General features: G+C 36.5%; 1 protein-coding gene across 3 annotated transcripts in view; it reads left to right on the top strand.

Annotated features, from left to right (window-relative positions):
• The first annotated feature begins 1,297 nt into the window (after nucleotides 1–1,297).
• Nucleotides 1,298–23,254, top strand: part of FOCAD (focadhesin) — a 252,868-nt gene continuing 230,911 nt past the window's right edge. For 2 of the 3 annotated variants that reach the window (XM_025051385.1, XM_006918338.3), the window contains exons 1-2: nucleotides 1,298–1,363; nucleotides 23,164–23,252. In XM_025051385.1, the coding sequence (XP_024907153.1) occupies nucleotides 23,196–23,252 (57 nt within the window). In that variant the 5' untranslated portion in view covers nucleotides 1,298–1,363; nucleotides 23,164–23,195. Of the gene's footprint in view, nucleotides 1,364–22,562; nucleotides 22,617–23,163; nucleotides 23,253–23,254 lie in introns of those variants that run through there. The other variant, XM_015594517.2, reaches the window with a different exon arrangement.

Genomic DNA, 23,254 nt, shown 5'->3' with positions numbered 1-23,254 from the left:
AGAATAACAACAATAGTAAAGTTACAAGCATCAGTTCCCTCCAGATTAAATCAGAAGAAATGCCTGGGCTAAAATGATCTGTGCAGCTATCCAACAGGTGGATGTACCATTGTCGACAAAAGAATATTCAAACCTGTAGAAAGCTTTATAAGAATTTATTTGAGCCAAAGTTTTGAAGACATGCCTGGATGAAAAATCTCAACAGATTGAGAAGACGCTCCGGAGAATGGTAGTTTTGCAGTTTATTTTATACATTTACAATTAAAGGAGAAAATATAAGGAAGTTTACCTGAAATCTATTGGCAGTAGGTTAAGGATGAGGGAGCAAGCAAAGGGGAGAAATCTCAAGGATTTGCTAAAAAGGAAAATAGAGAGATACATGCTTCCTTTATATAGGTGGGTGCAGAATAGTTAATATTTAACATGTACAGCACATATAGATGGTATGTAGGCAACAAAATAAAAATGAGGGGTTTTGTGGTCTCATGCTGTGATGATCTTGTGCTCTGGTGCGGGCAGTTGTGCCTATAAGGGGTCTAGAAAATAAATTACTCTGACATTTCAAATGTATGTTACCCTAGATCATAAGAACAATGGACAGGGCTCACTTAAGGTAAAGAATGGTTTTTGCTGAGGAAGCTATAGGCCTGGGACATTGACTTCTTGCCATGACCTGCCCAATTAGGGATTTATGAGCAGACCATTGTGTGAGGTTACTTTCGGTCACTGGGCTTGTTAGGCCAGCCAAGTAGCCCCTAAGCTTCTTCTATTATGTCACCCCTTTTCCTTCACACAGTGTAGCTTTGGGCGATGCAGTGCTGTGTGTTGGCCTAGCCAAGTAAAGATACCAAGCAACAGGCAACCAGAGGCAAGTCTGCTGTGCGCATCAAATTTTCTGAATCTTAATGTTATCTGTTCCCCGGGAACAAAATCTCCAAATACCAAGAAGCTGCTTTGCAACGTCAAAAGCTGAATAGGGCAGGCTGCCAACAGGACTACAGACACGCCGCTATATCTCAAAGCAGGTTATTTTAATTTACTTTGTTTTGGGCTAACTCTCCACAGCTCCGCGACAGCCGCACCTGCACACATCCTTCCTGTCCCAGGCAGTTGCAACACCGGCCTCTGCCTCCCACGGCTTCCAGCCGCAGTGCGGGAGCCTTAGCTAAGGCCTTAGTTAAGGCCTTGGGCGCGCCTGCGCGCGATACAGGGAGGACTGGCCAAAGCTGGAGGAGGCGGGGCAGGCCCTCGAGATCTGCAGTCCATTGGTTCTCTCCTCATAGTCCCCGCCCCCGGGCGTTCGAGACGGCGGGGCGGGCCACGTCAGGCAGGCGGCGCGGGCCTGAGCTGTGGCAGAAGGGAGGTAAGCGAACGTGGGGTGGCTGGCGGCCGACTGCGGGCCGCTACCCCCTGATCAGAGGCTGCCTTGCCTTACCCGCCTGTGGCCTGTCTCACCTTGCGTGAAGAGTGGCTGAGGCCCCGCGGGTCTGGGGCTCTACTGGAAGATGGGGGCCGTGGAACATGTGGTGGCAGGGCCGTGTTGTGGCATGGGGCGGCCGGGAAGGGGACAGGTCTTGCCGTTTGCCCTCGTCCTGTCTTTTCTGGGTTCTGAAATTCCGGGAAACTAGGTCTTCCGAGTTAGAGAGCTCTGGGATGCCTGGGTGGTGCCAGCTTCGGTGCCCGCGGTAGGGCTCAGCGGGATCCTGACTCGGAAACCGATCCTTGCATACTTATCTGCAGCAGATTGCAGTCGTTGCACTCTCCCCTGACCGGTTCCCTAGCAAGGCCAGTGCAGGGGAGTCTGGCTATGTCCTGCCTGAACTGGGGTGGCTGTCTACTCATTGCTAGCGACTCACTCACATCTTGTCCACTTTAATGCAAAGGCTTATGGGTGAGCAGGGCCTCTTTTTGGATCTACTGGTTCTCTGGTTTTCTCTTCACATGCGAGAATTACCTGAAGAAATAAACAGTGTCTATATGTAAATAATAACATATACATGTATGAATGTATGTTTTGAAATATCTGTAACAGCTATGCGGAGGTTTGCAGAGACTTGCAGTTATGTTACTCTACTCTCCATGAATTTTAACTTCAGATATGGCATCCTGATAGCTTAGGTTCTGAATTTGGAGCTTCTAAAATCAATGAAGTCATTCTATCAAATATCATGCAATCCTTCATCCATTCAACACAGCTTTTTGATGGGTTCCTTGCTGGTCAGGGCCTTATACCACAAACTAAAATGGGCATTCCCTGCTCTTTCTTCCAGTTTATCTGCCAGTGTTATTGTCTATACACGAGATGAAATTTTTTTGTTGATGGATCAATTTCAGGTTCTAGATTTAGGTACAGAAGCTTGTGATCCTGTATCAGAAGATAGAGCTCTTTTTGGGACCTCGTTTAGTTTTCCTTACTTTCACCTCTAGTAAGCTGTAATCCTGCTAACTGTACCACTAAAGATCCTAGGTCTGAGGCACCTATCTGTAAAGTGAGGGAGTAGGTTAGGAGTATTCTGTAATTTTGAGATGCTCAGGGAAAGGAGGAGTAAATGACATATTTATTTTGTTAATAGTTGGGAAGCGACTATTTTAAAAACACAGGCTGTATTTTATGCTTGTGTTTTAATTTTTTTGAATCTGTCCACATTCACTTTTTTGACTGGCAAGCAAGTGCATGTTAATAATTTGATCCACATCTAATTTCTGCATACAAAACACTGTGACTCATCTCAATTTTGAAATGTAATAATCAGGAGCTTTTAAATGTTACATATGAAAAGATATGATATAAGAACAATTGGATAAGAATGCAGCCTTCAAAGTATTTTGACTTGCTTTGGTATTTGGCAGATCAGTGGCATCTAAAACCTCTGGTTATTTGCTTGGTTGATTGGGTAGTTACCATCATGTGGCTAATGTCTGTTAATATCATGTGTATATGTTAACTTTTATTTTATCAACCTAAAATTTACTATATTTTAATTGATTGCTGCCTCTAGTTGAGAATTGATAACAAAAAGATAAATTGTTAGAGGATAAAAATGACAATAGAGATGTAACAATAGTTTTTGATTGATGTTACTTACAACTAGATTGTTTAGCCTTCTTGCAGGTGTAAAATGATATCTAAAGTAGTTCTCCTGAAACAATATTCATAGCCTCATGATACTTTGTGGATATTATCCATAAACCATTAGGCAAATTAAATTGTTCATATCACTCTTATGGGTTTAGAAAATTCAAGAAAATGTAACTTTACAATTTTACCTTTGCTAGACCTTTCTAGTTCTAGAAATGGACTAGATCAAGATGGGAAGATTGAGCAAAAATGCAAGAGCTGAGGAAAAAAATCCAAGTGGAGTCTTTTCTAGTTTAAAATTTCAGGGGGAAAAAACAGTGAAAAATACAACTACAACTATATTTGGAAAAAGTGTAAAGAAATAATAGTGTCAGGATTATTGGTGGGTCTATAGCAAAACTTGATCTTAATATCTCTTAGTTTATAACAGTGAACACAGTTTCTCTAATAAAAGAATGGTTATTCTTTTGGGTGATGATTTAAACTTTGATCAAGTGGGCAATACATGTTTCTTTAGGAGATGTGAAATCTCTTAAGTACTGTGTATTTTTTAAAAAGTACTACGGACCTGGAGATGAGTAGTCTAATAAAATATGGTATGGTTATTTAAATATAATATAAATGTGTGGTTCACAATTAGTGATAAATTGAACGGAGTTGTGTGTATTATTTTTACATGATAGGAAATAATATTTGCTGAGCTATTAGGACAAGACATGTTTGTCAGTTTTTCTCCCATTTAAATTATTTGAAACAACTTTTTAACCAATGTGGAAGATCCTATTTATTTTCAAACATCTAGATCAAACATTATTGTTTTTATAAATTGGGTCCTGCAAGTCCTTCTGGCCTCAATTTTTTTTAACCTATTTCAAGTCACATTGGAATTCATGAAATTGCATTTATGATTTTTAACTTTTTAAAATTTTTATTGGTTTTCATTCATTAACCTGAGTTATTTTAGTTTTATATATTTTGAAGACTTTTCAAAGGTTTCACATTACATACTATACAATTTTCCATTGCTCATTATGTGAAAACATTTCTTTAGACCCAAGGAAGTTGAGAATCCAAACTGCATAGTTTGTTATTATTATTTATTTATTTAAAGATTTATCTTTTCACTTGCCTGGGGACCAATGAAGCATTTCACCCAAGCTTGTAAGCTGAAGATTTCAGTTCTTGCCAGTGCATTAGAATATATCTTCTAATCTCTATTTGGTCAGGTAAGCGACTGCTTCCTAATTTGGTAATGTGTTGAACAAATGTTCTAATTATGAACATAATAACTATAGTTTTGCTATGAGGTTTTCTGGCTGCCAGGCTGTACTTTTACCTCCTAACAAACATTTTTCTGTGGCTTAGCTGCTGCAGAATTTAAGTTTTACTCTATTTACAATCTTCGAACAGGTTTAAATTAATGAACCTTTAGGTTTTGGTATATACTATTGGACATAAACATGGAGGAATTAGAGGAAACTTTTTATTAAAGTTGTTTTGAAACATTTAAATAAATGGAATTTTTAGAGAGTGATAGGTATTAAAGATATTGTGTTTTTTATTTTTTCATTCAACACAGACAGGGCATCAGCTCTGGTTCCAAGTTCCTAATATTTCTTCAAGGAACGTATATTATTTCATGGAGGCCATAGACAAGGCCTCAGAGAATCTCCAGAAGAATTTTCACATGAACTGAATTTTGAAAGCAAGTAGAAATTAGTTGGTGAGGATGGAGAACAAGGCATCTAAGGCACAAGAAAGAAAGAAGGCCAATCTGGCAGGTTAGAGACAAAACATAGACTCTTAATATATTAAAGAGAGAATAGAGATGAGGTTTAATAAGTAAAAAAGGCCAAATAATGAAAGGCCCTCTTACCTACTATGTTAAAGATATTGAACTTTATTCTTGAGGCTGTAGTGATCCATGGGTAAGAGATCTTAAGTAGAGGAAAGTTAAGATCAGTTTTGTATGGCAATGCGAAGAATGAAATGTAGTGAAGCAAGGCCCAGTTGTGAAGGCAAGATATAGAACTGCAAATTATGCAGTGGGCCTTGAGCGAGTAGGATAGCTTGAAAATATATTAAGGTGATGGAGTTGTTATCTAGTTTGATATGCAGGATGAAGAAGAGGTGGAGTCAAGGATGCCTCTTAGGTTTATGATTCCCAAGATAGGAATCATGTGAGGTTTATCACATATAGGAGAATGAGTCAGTTTTAGACATGCTTTGGAGTCACACAAATGGTGCTGTTCAATGGGCAGTTGGCTGCATTGGTTTGGAAATGAGAGGATTCTAGGATATCTAGAGATTAGGATGTTATCAGCATATAGTTAGTTGATAGTTAATACAGTGTGAGAATAGATGTGATTTCTGATAGTTTGTGGAATAAGAAAGAATAAAACAAGAAAAACTCTGGAAGGCACCACTATATAAGGTAGATGATCCAATGAAAAAGTCTGAGAAGGAACAGCCAAATGACAGTAGAGCTCTAGAAGGCATGGAGGGAGAGAATTTGAGAGGTAGAGAATGGTCAACTGTCAAATGCCATAGGGAATGGCAGAGGGAGCTGACTAGAGATATTAGAGGCAAGGATCATTAATTTGTAATGATGCTAGTCCATATAATTGTGTGACTTTCTGTAGCAAAATTCAGTAGAACCAGAGATGATGAATAGTCGGAATTATCAGTACTTGGTTTTTGTTGTGTACATATGGTAGGAATGCAGGGGAGTTCAAAATATTGGCAAGAGAGTGGTTGAAGTGATGGTTTAGACTTGTTAGAGGCTGAAAGATTGAGAAAAAAAAATCTGGTTCAAGGGATTAGGACCCTGGATGATGTAAATATATACGTGTGCGTAGATATAAGGGAGTAGCTGATACAAGTACTCTGTAGTCAGAGTAGAATATTGGAATTTAAGATTTTAAGGCACTGATGGAGAACAGGGATTCACCATGGAAGTAGATGGCTGGAATGGGGGTTATATGGAGGTGGTCAAGAACAATGAGATTGGCATGTTGGATGAATTACTTATGTAGACACTGACCCCAGATGATTGTGGTACCTAGGGTGAAGAGGTATCGGAGTCCAAAAGGTTAGGAGAGAAGACTGTTTAATGAAGAAGAAGGCAGATTAGAAAGAGGTTAGATTTGGGCGTAAGGGTGACAAAGTTTTTCTGAAGCATGCGGCTGGCTTTGACATTCCAAATAGTAGTTTGGATTTCAAGTTTTTTTGAAAAAGTTAAAAGCATTACTCTGTTGGGAGAAATGTTTCATATTTATTATAAAGTCAGTAAATGAAAATAGTTATAAACATCTAGATTCACATAAATATGTGCTTGCAGATGGTAAGTTTTGTTTTCTGTATTTTTTTTCCATAGGCTTTATTTTTTAGAGCTCTTTAAGGTTCACTGGATTTCAAGTTTTGAGGAAACTTCCTGTTGTCAGCTTTTTTTCCCCATCAAATCATTATAGTTTCTGTTATAGTAGGACAGCAAGTATAGTTGTATTTCTGAATTTAAACATGACATATATGTCTCAAGTGAATATTGGTGGTGTTTGTCAGAGAAGGAAGAGGCAATGGCCTTTTTTGCTTTTATGCACCTCTTTTTGAACCTTGGGCTTCCAAACTACTTTGGCAAATACTTTTCATCACATTTGACAACTCTCATCTGTTCTTAGGATGCCTGGAAGATTATGTTGAACATTTTTAGGTAAGTTCTGGGCTCAGAGGTATGAAAAATGCCTTGAAACTAATGGCAGTTGCCATAGACATGGGATGTGGGCATACTTTCATTTACCTCTGATTTCCCTTCTGTTATTTTTAGGACCTAGAGTCTTATTGGACAGTATCTGTATTTCTAAGGGCAACTCCCACTCATTCATAAGATCTTATTTTTTTCATCTACTTAAAGATTTGTCTCTAGGATATTCCTCCCCTGTAATATCACATTTTCTCTTATGACTGGATTATTCCCTTTGATGTATCAATATGCTATTATTTCTCCTGTCTTAAAAATAATTACTCTTTCTTGATCCCATTTCTTTCTGAAACCACCACACAATTTTTTTTCCCCTTTGTGGCAAAACTATACTTATGTGTCCAATTACTTTCTTCGCATTCTTTCTTAAACTCAATTTAACCAGGCTATTTTCTCCACCACTCTAAAAGATTTGCTCTCCTCAAAGTCACTAATGACTTTCATTTTGCTAAGTCTGTAGGTCTGTTTTTAACCTTCATCTCTTAGTTGACCTAACAACATTTTTTCCAGTTTTATTGAGATATAATTGACATATAACATTATGTTAGTTTAAGATATACAAATGTTGATTTGATGCATTTATAAATTGTAAAACAATTAACACCGCAGCATTAGCTACCACTCCATCTTGTCACATGGTTACCATTTCCTATCAGCATTTTGGAACAGTTTCTTCCCTTATCAAAGATGTCACACTTCTTGGGTTTCTTCTTAACTCACTGGTCTTTTTAAACTCCTTTACTGGTTCTTTTTTATCTCTCTGACCTCTTAATATTGGAGTGTTCCTGAGTTCAGTCATTAGACTTCACACTCCTTCAATCATATCATTAAGACTTTAAACACTAACTTTAAATACTAGTAATACTCCTATTAACTCCCACATTTATATTTTCTTCCCTTGAGCTCCACATACCCACATACCTACTCAGCATTTCTATTTCGATGACTAAACAGCCCTATACCTGCTTCACCTATGGTCTTCCCCATCTTAGTCAATGGAAACGCCATCTTTTCCATGACTCGGGTCAAACACTTTTTGCTCATCTTGCCTGGGCTCACTCATGTAGCAGTGGGGACTGGCAGGTTTGGAGGTTGCAGCTGGGATGGCTTGTCTCTGCTACATGTGGTCCAGTAAGCTATTCTATGCTTTTTTACATGGTGGTCTAATGGAAGCAAGAGAGCAAGAGGAAGCTGCATGGCCTTTTGAGACCTAGACTCCCTAGAACTCTCACAACGTTACTTCAGTTGCTGTTGATCAAAGCAGGTTACAAGGGCAGCTCAGATTCAAGGGGATGGAGAAATAGACTATCTCTTTATGAGGGGAGCAGCAAAGTCACTTTTAAAAAAGGTACATATAGGAATTGGGAGGAATTTGGGGCCATAGCCTTCTAAATGGTCATAGCCATCTAAATGGTCTCTTCTATTTTCTCATTGCTCTCTACAATATTGTGAGCAGAGCAGCCAAATGATTAAAAAAAAAAAAAAAAACCCTGTAAGTTAGATTTCTTTTCTGCTCCAAGCCTTCCAGTGGATTCCCACTGCCACCCAAATAAAAAGGCAAAATCTTTGCGGTGGCCTGTAGGACTTGCCATGATCAGACCTCTTTGTTGCCTCTCTATCTTCGTTTCCAACTACTTTCTCCCTCATTAAACCCACTCAATTAGCCTCTTTGCTGTTCTCAGACATACAAAGCATGTTCTCACCATGGCTTTTGTACTGCCATTTTCTACCTAGAATCCTCTTCTCAGAAACTATGGACTCCTCTTTCACCTCCTTTAAGTCTTTGCTCATGTTTCACCTCTATGAGCATTTCCTTGACCATTCACTTTAAAATTGGAATTCCTCTCTCATGCTATCTATCCCTCTTATCTGGTTTACTTTTGTACATAGCACTTACCTTATAAAATGCTGTTATCATCTACTATTTTGCTTATTCTAGTGTTTCCTCCACTGGGAATGTAATCTATAAAGGCAGAGGTTTTTGTCTATATCCTCAGTGCTTAATATGGTGTCTGGCACAAGGTAGGCATCTAATAAATATTTGTCAAGTGAATGAAAGGTGGGCTTTTGGTACTGAACATTTTCCAAGCCTAGGTGTCTTTTCCATGTTTTATGGAAAAGCTCTTGGAACAGATTTTGAGTTATAATCTAAGGAAATTCCTGACCACTTCTTGGAGATTCTTTTGTGATCCACTGATTTTGTTTGTTTGTTTTGTTTTGTTTTGTTTTTGTTTTTTAAAGAGGTCTGCTAGCCAAAATGTTCTTTCACATACTGGCTCTTTATTCTTTGAAAGATTATCACATTCTCTAATCAACTGCATAGAATACCTGCTCTTTAGATACTTAAGAGCATCTCCTTCACTTTGAGTTGTAAATCATAGCATTTTTGTTCAAAGCAAAGCTGAAATAGTTAATATGTAAAAAGTCTAAGGCAGAAAATTTTCAAACTTTTTTCTTAAACTGTTGGACCTTCCCCCACTCCAAAATATCTTATTGAGAACTTTAGGTAAGAGAGAGGTGTTTTTGTTGTTGTTGTTGTTTTTTAATTAGTCAAAATGAAGTTATTTTACATCCTAATTTATAACATAATTTTATTATAAACTTGGTCTGAATCATGAAGCTATTATAATGAGCATGTGTGGACAGAGCTGACTCCATCTTGAAACTAATCTGCATGCTTAACTTCTGAGTGAATGAACCCAGACCTTTGACCCCCCTCGCATTTCCCCTGGTGGACCCTGGAATGTGTGTACAGAGGCTTCGGGCTAATCATGGAATTTCCATTAATCCTTCCTCTGGGGTAAGGTGCCCTAGATGTTATCTATCTCTTAGCTCACCCTGGCGCCTCCCAGTATCTGGCCTCTTGGTTCCCCCTGACCACCTACCTACACATTCCTTTTTTAGAACGCAGGTCCATCACTAAGGGGTGATAATGGAGAGTGGTCTAGAGGGTAAAAGATGCAGAGATCTAAATGTTCTGCTGCTGCCCAGGACCCCCTTAATGTATATAAGTTCCCTATTTAACTCATCAGCGGACAAGCTGAACTTGACTGCCTTGTTCTTCGGCCTCTAAGCTCCTTGGGCATTGGGGACCACTTTGTATACACGACCTTTCCACAGAACAGAGCATGACATTTGAAATTAGTGGTTATGAATGAAATGATAATTTTTTTATGTGCCTCAGCCTCCAACTAATTTTTGTGTTTTGCTTTTGTATTTTGCTTTTATTGCATACCATCAGGGAAAACATTCACATGAATTAGCTGTTGCAAATGGTAATAATTTTTTAAACAATTTACATTGCAATCTTACAACTTCTGGCTATTTTTTCCATTTTGCTTTATTTGTAAAACATCCTATTGTGGAAAATTTCAAACACATACATGAATAGGGAGTATAGTAAGTGAATTTAGCTTCAAAAAAAATTAACATGTCTTGTTTTCTTTCTCCTCTACTAGGTTTTCTTCCTCTAGCTTAAAAAAAAAAGTAATTATCTTTAACAATAAGGACTTTTTATTTTATTTTACTTTTTAGAAACTTTTATTTTAAATATAATTACTGTGTCATTATTGCAGCTAACAAAATTAACACTAATTCCTTAATTTTATTTTGTACTCAGTCCATATTTCAGAATTTCTCAGTTGTGCCAAGCGTGTCTTATTACAGTTGATTTGTTGGAATCAGAATCCAAATAGGTTCCCAAATTGCATTTGGTTATGATGTCTCTCTTAAGTCGCTTATACTGTAGCAGTCTCTCTACCCCTTCTGTTTCCCATGTCATTGATTTGTTGGAGAAACAGTCATTTGTTCTATAAGATGTTCCAAATTCTGAACTTGACATATTGCTCTGTAAGTGGTTTTGTTTACCTTGTTTCTTTACCTCTTGTGTTGTCTATAAATTGGTAGTTTAATATAGAGAGCTGTGTAGATCCATTTTGAATTTTTTAAGACAACAGTATTCTTAGAGGGTTCTGTGTATGTCTTATTCCATCGTATCATGAGGGCACAATGTCTGGTTTTCCCATTTTTAGTGATGCTTAGATGAATCAGTGGGTTCAGGTGGGGTCATTCTTATCCCTCTAATACTAAGTTGCTATCATTTTTTAACCTAATAGTTTTAGCAGCCACTGATGATACATTCCAAAATCAATTATATATTAACAAAGTGACATAATGTCTTTAAACATATTTTTTAAAGAAATGAACACATTTTAATTCTTTTTTTTTCTCATATCTTTTCACAGTATCACTTCACAACTAATTTTTCCCTTCTCCCCTCCCGGAATCCTACATTTACATGTATATACAATGCCTTCAGAATGTACTGAGCATTTGACATAAAGCTTGGAAGGAGATATGAAATGGAATGGACAGTGAAAGCTGGGGAGTGGGAAAGTAAGGATTATCTACTTACCTACTACATATTAGTTTGCCTTCCTTCCTTCCTTTCTTCCTTGTCTCTTTGCTTTTAGTTTGTAAGATTTTAAGCTGTATAGCTCACTTGTTTGGGCTTGCAGGGCCACTGAGACCTTCTAGGGACCGGAAAGTAGGTAGTACTGGGGGAGATGTCGACAACAGCTTTGGTATTGGGTATAAATTGAACGTAAATCCAGAGTCAGGCTGTGCATACAAATTTTAGCATTTGCTGTGTGTAATCAAGAAGGTTCCAAATAAAATTGAGAAGTAGATGAAGCTTGTACTTTCTGCACTTAATACCTTTTTGTCATGTAGCCTTTTTTTGCTGAGTGGACAAAAGTAAATTATACCCCAAGGCCATAGGAGATTCCTGCATTGCTATACTGTTTTAGAAACAGAAGTCGTCTGCATCTCAGTATACACTACTCCTTTCTTCCAGTTGTCGGAACCCCAAACCTTGGAGTCATTCTTCATTTGTCTTACATCCACATCCAATTCATTAACAAATTTTGTCAAAATATGTATGTAAAGTCTGATCTCTGCTCATCATTTCCAACCGCTTTTCTCTAAAGCAACATTTTTCTCCTGGAGTATTGCTATGACCTTCTAACTGGTCTCATTTTTCCGTCCTTGCTCTCTTAATGGTCTATTCTCAATAGAAGCCAGAATGATCTTTTTAAAATGACAGTCAGGTATTCCATTTCTTTGCCTGAACCCTCTAGGACTTCCTATCTCACTCCGGAACATCCAGAGGCCCACAGTGCCTTACTGGGGCTTATGAGATCTGGGCCCCTGCTTCACTCTGTAATCTTTTTCTGCTCAACTTGCTAACTCTCACCATCCATTCACACTGGTGTCCTTAGTCTTCCCTAAACTTGCCCAGCATGCTTCTGCCTCAAGGTTGTTGCCTTTGCTATTTCTTCTGTCTGGAATGCTGATTATTTTCTTCATGTCTCTGTCACCATATCTAAAAGGTCTTTTTTTATTCTTTGACAGATGCCCAAATACATAAAGACCTCCCTAAAATTTACCTATTGATGACTAAAATATTTTCTAGGTAATATGTTATATATGCATTTGGAAAATTAAAATTAACTCTTTATACTGCAATTAAGCAATTAAAAATACCTACCTTCTATAAAGTTTAAATTAGGTTAGATTAATTAGTTCTAGAAATCACATAACATAGCACCCATAGTTAACAATATGGGTGACTATAGTATTATGCACTTTGAAATTTAGTAAGAGAGTAGCTCTCATGTTGTTTTCTTCACACACATACAAAACACAAGGAAACCTTGGAAGATGTTGCATATGTCTATTACCTTGATTGTGGTGATGGTGTCATGGGTGTTTCATATGTCCAGACTCCTCAGATTACACATTCAATATGTGCCTGTCTTTGTATATCAATTATACTTCAATAAATCTGTTAAAAAAATACCTATTCTCTTGACTGAGGCTAACATACTTGATTAAAATGAGATTGGAGGAAGTCGAACACACTAGAGGAACACTTAATTTTTTTCAGGAGCAGATGGATTAATCTCCTGGCAAAAAATTTAGAATCAACGGTAATTCTGTTAGCTCACTTGTTTGGAACTCTGCAGGACCATTAAAGCTTCTAATAACTCAAAGGTGTGACTTTTTCATTAAATAGCTCTTAATAAACAGTGTAATTGGATCAAGTGAGACTTTTTTTTATCTTGATGTGTGCTGTGGTGCAACTGCTTCTTCAGACAGTGATAAAAGACCAAGGTTTCAAGTGAGTAAATAAGATCACTAGTTTTTTTTACTGAGCCTGAAAAACTGATCTTGTGTTTTCATTTGAAGAGAATTAATAATTTCTATTTAAATGTAAAGAAGTAATGTTTATCCATTTCAGGGGAAAAAAATTGTAGCAATTATAAAGAGAAATGTAATAGGATATAATCCCTCATTTTGTTATCCAGAAATAACCTCAACATTTTTATATATTCACTTTATTTTTTTCTTAATCCTTTGTGTCTCTCTCTATATATTTAAACTTGGTTGTGTATAAAAATTTCAATGTTTTACTTTATCATAAGCTTTTCTTTACATTTGTAAAACTCATTTTAAATTACTGGTCAGTATTTTATCTGCATATTCCATAGCTTACCTTTTAGATAAGTCAGTGAATAACTTTATACAAAAGATGCTTGCTTTTAAGCCTTTTGTATTCTTATTTTTTTGAAATGAGAGGTAAATAGAACTTGAAGAATGTGGATGACACTTTGGGATATAGCTAAGAAGTGTCACATGCTAGGATCAAATGCTCAGTAAGTAGTACCCTGACTGCCTACTCCCATAGAGCAGTTTAGTTTTTGACCTACCCCAGACTTTCAGCTTTATTGTACTACTGAGTATGGTGGAATTGAGTATGGTGGGTGAGGCTAGGGGAGACTCTTGTGGTCCTGGGAACCATGTTTTTTCTGTCTTATTTCTGTGGCTTTGCTCCTGAACGGATCTGGCCTTTGATGACCTTTGTATCAGTTTGGAGGTAAGCCAGGTTGGGAGCAGTTTCATAGCGTTTGAGTTTGGGTCTTTGAGAGTGAAATAAAGCTCTTTGAACATTGGCTTCATTGTGAGTTGATAGCCTTTGGAGCTGCTGCTGCTGTTCATCTATCTAATCAGTCATTTACATCCAACGTAGTGTTCAAAAATTCCATTTAACATGTACATATGAAAATTGTATGTATTGGTTATAAAATTTGTAAAATTAAAAAAATTCTCATGAAGAGCTACATAATCCTCTTCATCCTCTTCTTCCTCCTTCTCCTTCATTTAAATATAATTCTTAAATTACCTTTACCTGAAAAACATTCTATACACTGTACTGTGCAAACTGGATATCAGTATTTTATTTCAGGATCCTCTTCTAATTCTTGAATATACTGCTCGATTTTTTTTTTTTGCTAATGTGAAATGACTTACTAAGGATCTTCTGCCCAGGGTAGTTGTGAAGGTTAACTAAGATCTGATTATTAAGCACCCTACAAATAAAAATAGCCATGAATAATGTTAGCTGTAAAATAAAAAATTAGTAAGTGCCTTTTACCCCAGTGGGAAATACACAGAGGTGATGCTGTGGGTTTTTAAGGGACTGTGATATATAGCAGGTTAAGAGCGAAGCTATGATAAATAATAGCTGCCAACTGAAGCGTTCATGTAAAACTTATGATGTATTCAAATAACAAAGACCCATTTTCCATCTCTATTATATTCAGCTGGAAACAGTGAAGAACCAGTCCTGAGAGATTTTGCATGTGTTCTTTAACCTGTTTTTTTTTTTTTTTTTTTTTAAGGAAAATATACCAAAAAGAGTAACAGTGTAATAAAATGTCACTAATTTGTATTCTCTGATTAGGGATTTGGACTTGGCTGAAATTCATCTTTATACTACCTGTTCAGATGTTATTTGATCAGTTAAAAAAATGAGATAAAAAGCTGGGAGAAAGGAGTGTGTTTGAAAGGAACTAATTATTTTCATATCCTTAATGTGTGGATAACTGAATTCAGGATACTATATTAACTTGAAAATAAAGTTTACAAATTTATTTTCCTACTTCTGGTTCTTAATAATTTATTTTGGTCTTTGTTTCATAAGTCTTAATTAGCAAGAAAGCTATAGATTCTTCTCTATTTCTCACTTTCTGTTTGGGAAAGTTGATCTGAAAACAAAATAAAGAGTAGGATTCTGAGTAACTTTTTTTGAGTCTATTGTATATTAAGTACAGTGCTAAACACAGTAACCCCCCCCCAAAATTTTTAAACTGCTACTGCATGTCAGACCCTATAGTAGGTGAATAAGACTCAGCTGCGTCCCTCAAGAAAGTCAAAAGTTCGGGAGGATAATGCAGCAGGCTGGTTGGTCAGTGAGGAACCTTTCCTGCTTGAGTAACTTCACTAGTGTCCAAGTCCAGGCAGCTGCTACACAGATGGAAGATAGCCCAATGAATAAGATCTCCATCTTGAGGACTGATTACAATCCTCTCAGAGCTGGAAGGAACATTAGAAATTGTCCGAGCCGACCTGTGCAATGTTGCCCCTCTACACCATATCTTCATATTCTCCTTGCCTAGAATATGACACCCCATTTTCTGAGGTAGCTGTAGGAACTGAGAAAGAATATGTGTGGCATCCTCTTGATCTTCCTGCTTCTGGATTTTTTTTTTTTCCCAGAACATTCTGCAGTTATTTCAAACTCCATGGTTTTACAAGTAAACTCATTCACACAGAAATTTCCCTGTCTCATCTAGCTGTTTTGAACTGTCACATGGTGGGGCTACCTGCCAGCCTAGTGTTCATTTGCAGCAGTGTAGCCATCTGTGTCTGTGTGGTGGCGTTTGAGCAATCATTTGGGCAAGTAATTGCTTTCATTGATTTCAATGAATATTTATTTAAAAATTGGAAAATGTAAATGTGAATGAGTTGATATCAGCGGCAAGATACATGGACTTACTAAAGATCAACACTAATTGTCATGATGAAAATGGGCAATCTTTATCCTTTGTTAGATGCTTATTGGACTTAAACTGAATGTTCAATGATGAAATAAAAGTGTAAAAACAAAGAATGTACACAAATGTGGGAGTTGTATTGCTAGAGATGGTGCCAAAAGGATGGGGATTAAGTTTAGTTGTTAATTTTTGTGTTTTGTGCTCAGCATGGAGCACCCTTTTAATATGTAACTTTTGCACATTAGACTTGATTACATGTTTTTCGGATTGCAATTCATACAAAGATAACAGAGCTGTTTGCACATAATGATGAACCACTTTGTGAACTTGATTTAACACTATATCTGAACCCAGGTGTTTTTTGTTTGTTTGTTTTTTGTTTGTTTTTTTTTTTTAGATTTGCTCGATTCCCTGGGATGTGGCAAAATGTAGAAAAAACAAATTGTTGGATTCAGACTAAGAATAATGGCTAACATTTAAAAAATGTTATGCACTTGGTTCTGAGTGAAGTGCTTTAATGGATTATCTTAATTTTATTAAAACTCTATGTCAACCACACTTTATAGAGGAATGATTGAGAATGTGAGCTTTGGAGACTACACTGTTCATATCCATGTTCCGCTTCTTACATAGTTAGGCAATTAATTTTGACCTCTTTTTGCCTCACTTGATTTTTTTGTATGAAAAAGAGGATAATAATAGTACTCATGTGATGGGGTTGTTTTGCATATTGGGTGAGAGAATGTGTGTAAAGAGCTTGACAGTGCCTGCCTGGCACGTGGTAAACTCAGTAAATCCTGGCTATTAATACCACGGCATAACCTCAGGCAAGTTACTTCCTCTCTGAGTTCCTTTTTTCTCTTGTGGGAAGTGGTGTTAATAATATTTACCTCAGAGTTATTGCGACGATCCAGTGGGGTTAATTAAAGCATTCTATGGGGTGCTTGGCACAAAGGAGCTGTTTCCTCCGACATGATATTCTTAACCTGAAGTCATGCTTCGTGTTTATTCAGTGAATCATTAGTGAACAGGCACTTGTTATAAGCTGGGGTTATAGTAGTCAAAAAGAGAGACCAGTTTCCTGCCCTCAAGAGTTTGCATTTCACTAGGGGGTAGAGAAAGGCAGCAGAAATAAATAAATGATGATCATCTGAAAATGTGATCAAAGCTATGAGGGATGCAACCATGGGTCACTAGAGGTAGCAGTAGGAAACTGCTTGAGGGTGGTGTGGGGGGGCGGTCAGGAAAGTTCAAGGGGAGATGTGAAGAGTGAGAGGAGTCAGCTGTTTGAACAACAAGGGCAAGAACACTTGAGCCTAAGAGTTCCATACCTGGACATGGAAAGAGCAAACTGCAGGTCTGTGTGGCTGAGACTCTCCAACTGAGGGAGAGTTGTGAGATCAAATCATGTAGGACCTTTTGTCTGTGATAAAGGAGATTGGATTTTATTAGAAAGGGCAGTGGGAAGTTATTAAAAGGTTTTCAGCAGGGAGTTAGAAATCAATTTTATTTTGAATGAGAATCTCATGTATTTCCTAACCTTGGTTCTGCTGTCTTATTTCTCAATCTGGTAATTTATATACAAGATCCCATCCTGGTCTTTGGTTAGAAATGCCTTACTTATCACTAAAACTCATCCTCTTCCATCATTCACCTCCCTTGACTATCCCACATAGTATCAAGGGAGGGAGGAAACACATTTTTAGAGTACCCACTCTCAAGACCCTCTTGGCTTTCAGGCACACTTCATATTGTTATTTGTACCACGTCATGAGACAAGTGTCCCCCTGTTTAACCAATGAGGAAGCAGGCTTTGAGGTAGTAAATGATTAACCTTCATTTTAATGGCTAACGCTAGAGCCAAGATTTGCATCCAGATTCCCACCAACCACTCGCCATGCACTTTGCTCGCTGTCAAGTTGCTCCATCATAATGATGACAGAGGTATATAAGATTATAAACATAATCAGATTAAAGGTGTCTTTTCATCTTCACAATGGACAGACTTAGGGGTTGCAATACATGTATGACATTGCTTCACAGTGCATTAGTCATCATATTCATTTGAACATTTTCAAAGTGGTTCTTCTGAAAGTGTGGTGATTATATTGTATTGTGATTGTATCCATTCATGACTGGAATATAAGAGAGATTCTCCAATTCCATCTTGGGCTATATTGACTGAGTTAATGGCGGGGAAATTTACCATCTTCCTGTAACATTCTTTTGCTCATTTGATCTTCAGCTCTCATTACTACTAAGAATGCAAGTTAAAATAACTAAACTGTAACTGTTCCATTCTATATAAATTTAATAATTTATTTTTCATGAAAAATAAAAAATGAGGTCGATTGGTCAGTTTGCAGCAATCGAGAGAAATATTGCTATTTAACTTGCGATAAGTCTACATAATTCTTTTTAAGAGTAACAGTTTTTACTCTGCTGTAAAATTTCCCAGGAGTCCAACTGAGAAAACTTTAGTAATGATTATGTTTCTCTTTGAAAATGGAGTAACTTTTTAAATGGTCTAAAGTTAATTGACTCTATTCAGTTAAATTGCATTGACCTCTTTTCAATACTACTCTTTCCGTAAAGAATTGGTGAAATGTTTAACAAAGTAACTAATCTTTTATCATTTATAAAATTTTCCTAGTTTGTTGCTGCTCACTTCCACATACCTAATGATGGATTTCTATGCTTGCAGTGATTTGGGTTTCAGAAAGTCATTTTCTCTATTTCTAAAGAATGTGTTAGTATCTAAATAAATATTTTTTGGTAATTATTCAAATTACGGAAACATGTTCTTGTAAAAAATTAGAATATAGAAACAAGCAAAAAGAGACATCACCCATAATTTAAATTTTCCAGGCTTTTCTTTGTATATATGTACCTGGATGACCTGTATTTAAATTTCCAACTTCAGAAAGTTACTTAACTCTTCTCTGTCCCAGTTTCTTCATCTGTAAAATGAGTACCTATCTCAAAGGGTTATTGTGAGGGTTAAATGAGTTAATGCAGGTAAAGTGCTTAGAATATTGACTGGCCCCTACTAAGAGCCACATGTGGTTAAAAAAAAACACACACACACAGAAATTTAATTATTGAAGTTTTGGAGGCTTGAAGTCTGAGATCAGTATACTAGCATAGTTGGATAAAAGTCTTCTTCCTGGTTCATAGCCAGTGCTTTCTCTCTGTGTCCTCACATGATGCACGGGCTAGAAAACTTTTATTATGAAAAATTTCAAACATGTGAAAAATAGAGTAGTGTTATGAACTTCGGTGTACTTATTTATTATCAACATCTAGATAATTCTTGTTTTATCTATCATTCCCCACCCCTCACCCCCCACCAGAGGTAGACTGGAATATTTTATAGAAAATCCCATTTGTCACATCATTATCCCATAAATATTTCAGTCTGTACCATGTTAATATTTGCTAAGAAGTAAATTCTTTTTAGAGAACCAGTGCACAAAATTTGAGTTATTTTTGAGGGGAGGAAAAGTAAGTAAAATACCTATAAAATACAGGTGCGTTTTACTAGATTTTAATTAACTGAATGGTATTTGAAGTAAGATTAAGAATATGGAGATTTTAGCTATTTAGATTAGAAATTTATTGGTCAGTAAGATCTTTAAAGTGAGTTGGCATCAGTTTTATTACAAATATACTATAAAGATTATATTGTATCAACATAAAATATTTATTCAAAAAATGTGCTGAGCAATTTGAGTAATATTGGAAAATCGTAATATTGGAAAAAAGCCATCTCATAAAGGAGCTAATATGAAGACTTCTTTGAACACAGATCGGATACTATAAAAACTAGAGATAAGTAAATCTTTAGATTTTGAAAAATAACTTTCTAATCTTTATTTCCTTATATATTTATATGTAAATATACATACAATATTATATAAAAGATTATTTAAGAATAAATAGAGAAACTATTGTAACAAACCAGGCATTATTCAAGTTGGTGGTTTTATTTTCTTACTTTAATGCCTGGTTCTCCTGGACAACAATCAGATCTAACTTGGAATTTCCTGCCTTTGATCTTATTTCAAAATCTGTGAGTAAGTAGCATGTGATATAACTGAGAAGGAACTCCATGGTAAAGGCAGAAATTTGATTGCAATTTGATGTATTTTAGTAAACTGCAACTCGTAAGATCTCCAGAATTCATAGTTACCTAAATTCATTCAGCACTTCAATTATAGATCTTAAAATAACCGGAATATGATACGGTATTGTGGACCGTGCTGTGCTGGTCATGCCTGATGTTATTGATGGTCCAAGGAAACACTGGGTCGGAAGTGAGGAAACCTCCCTTCTCACCTGAGCTACCAGGATGATTTGCCTTTTTGGTTGCTTAACCTGACATTCAGTTTCTTCATTTCTCCAATGAAAAAGGAATGGAATGGAGATACTCTCAGGTCTGCTATATTGTTAAGGAAGCACTAGCTACTGCAACAAAGAGACCCCCAAAATGTAATGATTCAAACAAAGTAGAAGTTTCTTTCTCATGTAGTAGTTGGAGTTCTAGGTATGCAGTCCTGCTCTAAGCTATCATTGAGGGAACCAGGCTCCTTCTATCTTTTCTTCAACGATGTTCTAGAGGCATTGTCGTTATCCACGTGTTTGAATATGAGTTGTTGCCAAGACCTGGTTTTGGTTGGGAAGAGAGTAGAGGAAGCAGTCTGCAGCCTGGGAGTGGCACATCACATCTGCTTCAATTCCACTTGAGAGAACTTGATCACACACATGGCCATACCTAACCATTCTCGAGGCTAGGGTATGTAATGAAGCTGATCAGGCTATAGTTTTATTAATATAGTGGAAGGAGAGCATAGATATTGGAAGGATAGTTAGCCATCTCTGCCACATCTATGCAGTTCTTGCTTCCTCTGATTATAATATTTACCAAGTGGCTCTGGCATTCCACTTAGTTGTTTTCTGTCTTGACTTGATTTTGAAATTACTGGCTAACATTAAAGTACTTTCTACTTATAGCTTAATTTAACAATGGCTCAGTGATCTAGTGATCTCTTTGTGAATGTAATGATTGAAAATTACTATTATATTGCTCTTTAGTGTTAAAAACTTTCCATTGTGATTTCCTCATGATCTTTCCATTTTTATGAATCATATATTTAGGAGGGCTCTAATTGTATTGTTCTGTTAATTTGGGAGTGCAGGCAGCAATTGGATTTTGAAGCTTTTGAAGCGAGAGCTGAGGCTAAGCTCTAGTTTTTAACAGGTGTCAGGTTTTAATACAGGGTGATGAAACAGAACCTACCTGTCAGATTCTAGAGAGGACGTGTAGAAATACTTAGGTACCGAGAAGTGGTAGGTGAGAAACTAAGCAGAAAGAAGAACAAGAAAGATGTAAATATAAACAACAGAACAAGGTGGGTGGTTGAAAAATATAGATGGTTTTATTTTTTTCTTTTCTAAGGGGCAGGGAAGCAACTAAGAGTACCCAGAATATACCCCTGGGCCACAGTCTTGATAAATTTATAAAATCAGCTCAGATTTATTGATTGTGCTCATCAGCTTTTCTGTATTATCAGCCATTAAAAAAAAGTAATAAAAAAGAAAAAAATGTTAAAATATAGGTTTAAAATCCTTAGGCTGATAGTTCTATAGATTAATTTGTGGGAGCAAGAAACTAAAGGCATAATTGATATAATAGTCGATAAAGTGTTAGAAAGAAAAAGAAGTCCTAGATTTTGAGTCCCATTAATGCGAATGAAGTATATATTTTTATTAGCCTGCTGGTGACACTGCTCATGTAAACTAGCTTCAAGAATGTGCTCTCTGCTGCTCTGAACCCTTCGTGTATAGAAATTTGGTAGTTAGGAGTGCTCAAAGTCAAGTCTGTCACTGACGAGTAGACAACTCTACCCACTCCCAGCCAGCTACCCTGCACGATTTCTCTGCCGGCTTCCCATGGTACTTGTGAATATAATTAGGCAGATTTTTCTCTTATTTTTCAGATTGTGCTCTTCATTTGAAGTTTGACGCTAAATACTTTCATGTGATATATGGTTGTATATTTTCATAACCTGGAGAAGCTTTTGAGAAAGTTTGAAAACCTGAAGTGCTTTATCTGTCTGCTGCTCCTTTATTACTTCTAGAGTGCAGTTGATATTTTTTTTTCTTAGAAGTGTTCTTGTGGGGCTGAAACACCTTGACAGATAAGTTAATTGTTTAAGTTAAACAAATTCTTTAATTCGCTTGGAACTTAAAGACCTCATCAAAAATTCTTTTTTTGATTTAGATTTAGACATCCAAAAAAGGCACAATGACAGGTTGAAGATAAATCTTTTAAAATCAAACACTCTTTTTTGTAACATGTGGTTTATGGAGCATATTGTGACTGGTTTCCTTTTATTGAAGAATGCCATGATAAGAAGTAATATATAAATTATGTTTTTTTAATGTATAAAATGCCCAAGGGAAGTTGAGATAAAATAAAGTAGGACACATGCTACACTGCCAATGCTAAAGCAAGCATATGTACTCTTTTTTGAAATTCCCTAAGAGAATATGATTTTTTGATACCTTGAAAGGCCAAATGATTGTGATTAACCTTGAAATACAAGTCTCTAGCAGATGAAAGACACTTAGAAGGTGGCAAAATCAAAGATGATATCAAATCATCTTCCAGCTTGGGTAGTGGTTTTGAGAATGCTTAATGACCATTTGTTAGGAAAGATAAAGTTATGGATTTAAAAACTGTATTCTTTCTCTAAAGTGTCACACCGAAATAAGGGCTTAGGTATTTTTGTAAGCTTAGGTATTTGTCTTCTATTCTTAGGTTTTTTTGATAAAAACAGTGCATTGACCTACGTCCTGAAGACAGTCATCTTTCTGGATGGTTTGTATTCTTCAACTGCCATGATAAGCTATTAGCCTAACCCCAAAGCATTTTGGAATTCCCCCATTTTGGGCCTGGATCAGAGATTATAACCCCATGTAGTTAAATGAAAGCTTGTTCCAAAGTAAGGAATAATTTAAACAATTTCGTGACAAAAGTTTAATTCTTTCTCCCTTAGAAGTTTTGATTGATAAAATATTAATTTCTATTTCAAACATGTGGTCGAACTTTTAAAATTATGTTATTTAGGCTTGAACTTTTAGTTGTTTTTTTTTTTTTTTGGTTTCCGTAGTGTGAATTTATCAGTTTCAGAATTAGCTCTAATGGGAAAAACCAAGAGCTGTTGAGCATTTTAGTTTATTTATCAATCACAGCATTTGAGGGCTGAGGTGATTAACAATGAAGAGTGTGCCAAGGATTACTCTGCAGAACCCCGTGCTTTATTTACATTATTGTCTTTGGAGTGAATTACTTTCATGGTATTTGAGGGATAATTGGTTTGAACTCCTTTTCCAGATTAACAAATATTCTTTTGTTTTGTTTACAGACTCTGCATACATACATGTCGGAGAAGCAAAAATGTCAGATGACATCAGGAAAAGGTTTGAATTTCCAAATTCTCTTATACAATCACAGGT

The sequence above is a fragment of the Pteropus alecto genome, unplaced genomic scaffold (assembly GCF_000325575.1).
Source record: "Pteropus alecto unplaced genomic scaffold, ASM32557v1 scaffold95, whole genome shotgun sequence".
NCBI lineage: Eukaryota > Metazoa > Chordata > Mammalia > Chiroptera > Pteropodidae > Pteropus > Pteropus alecto.
The sequence above is the reverse complement of the archived record's forward strand: the minus strand, read 5'-3'. Positions and strand labels throughout refer to the sequence as shown.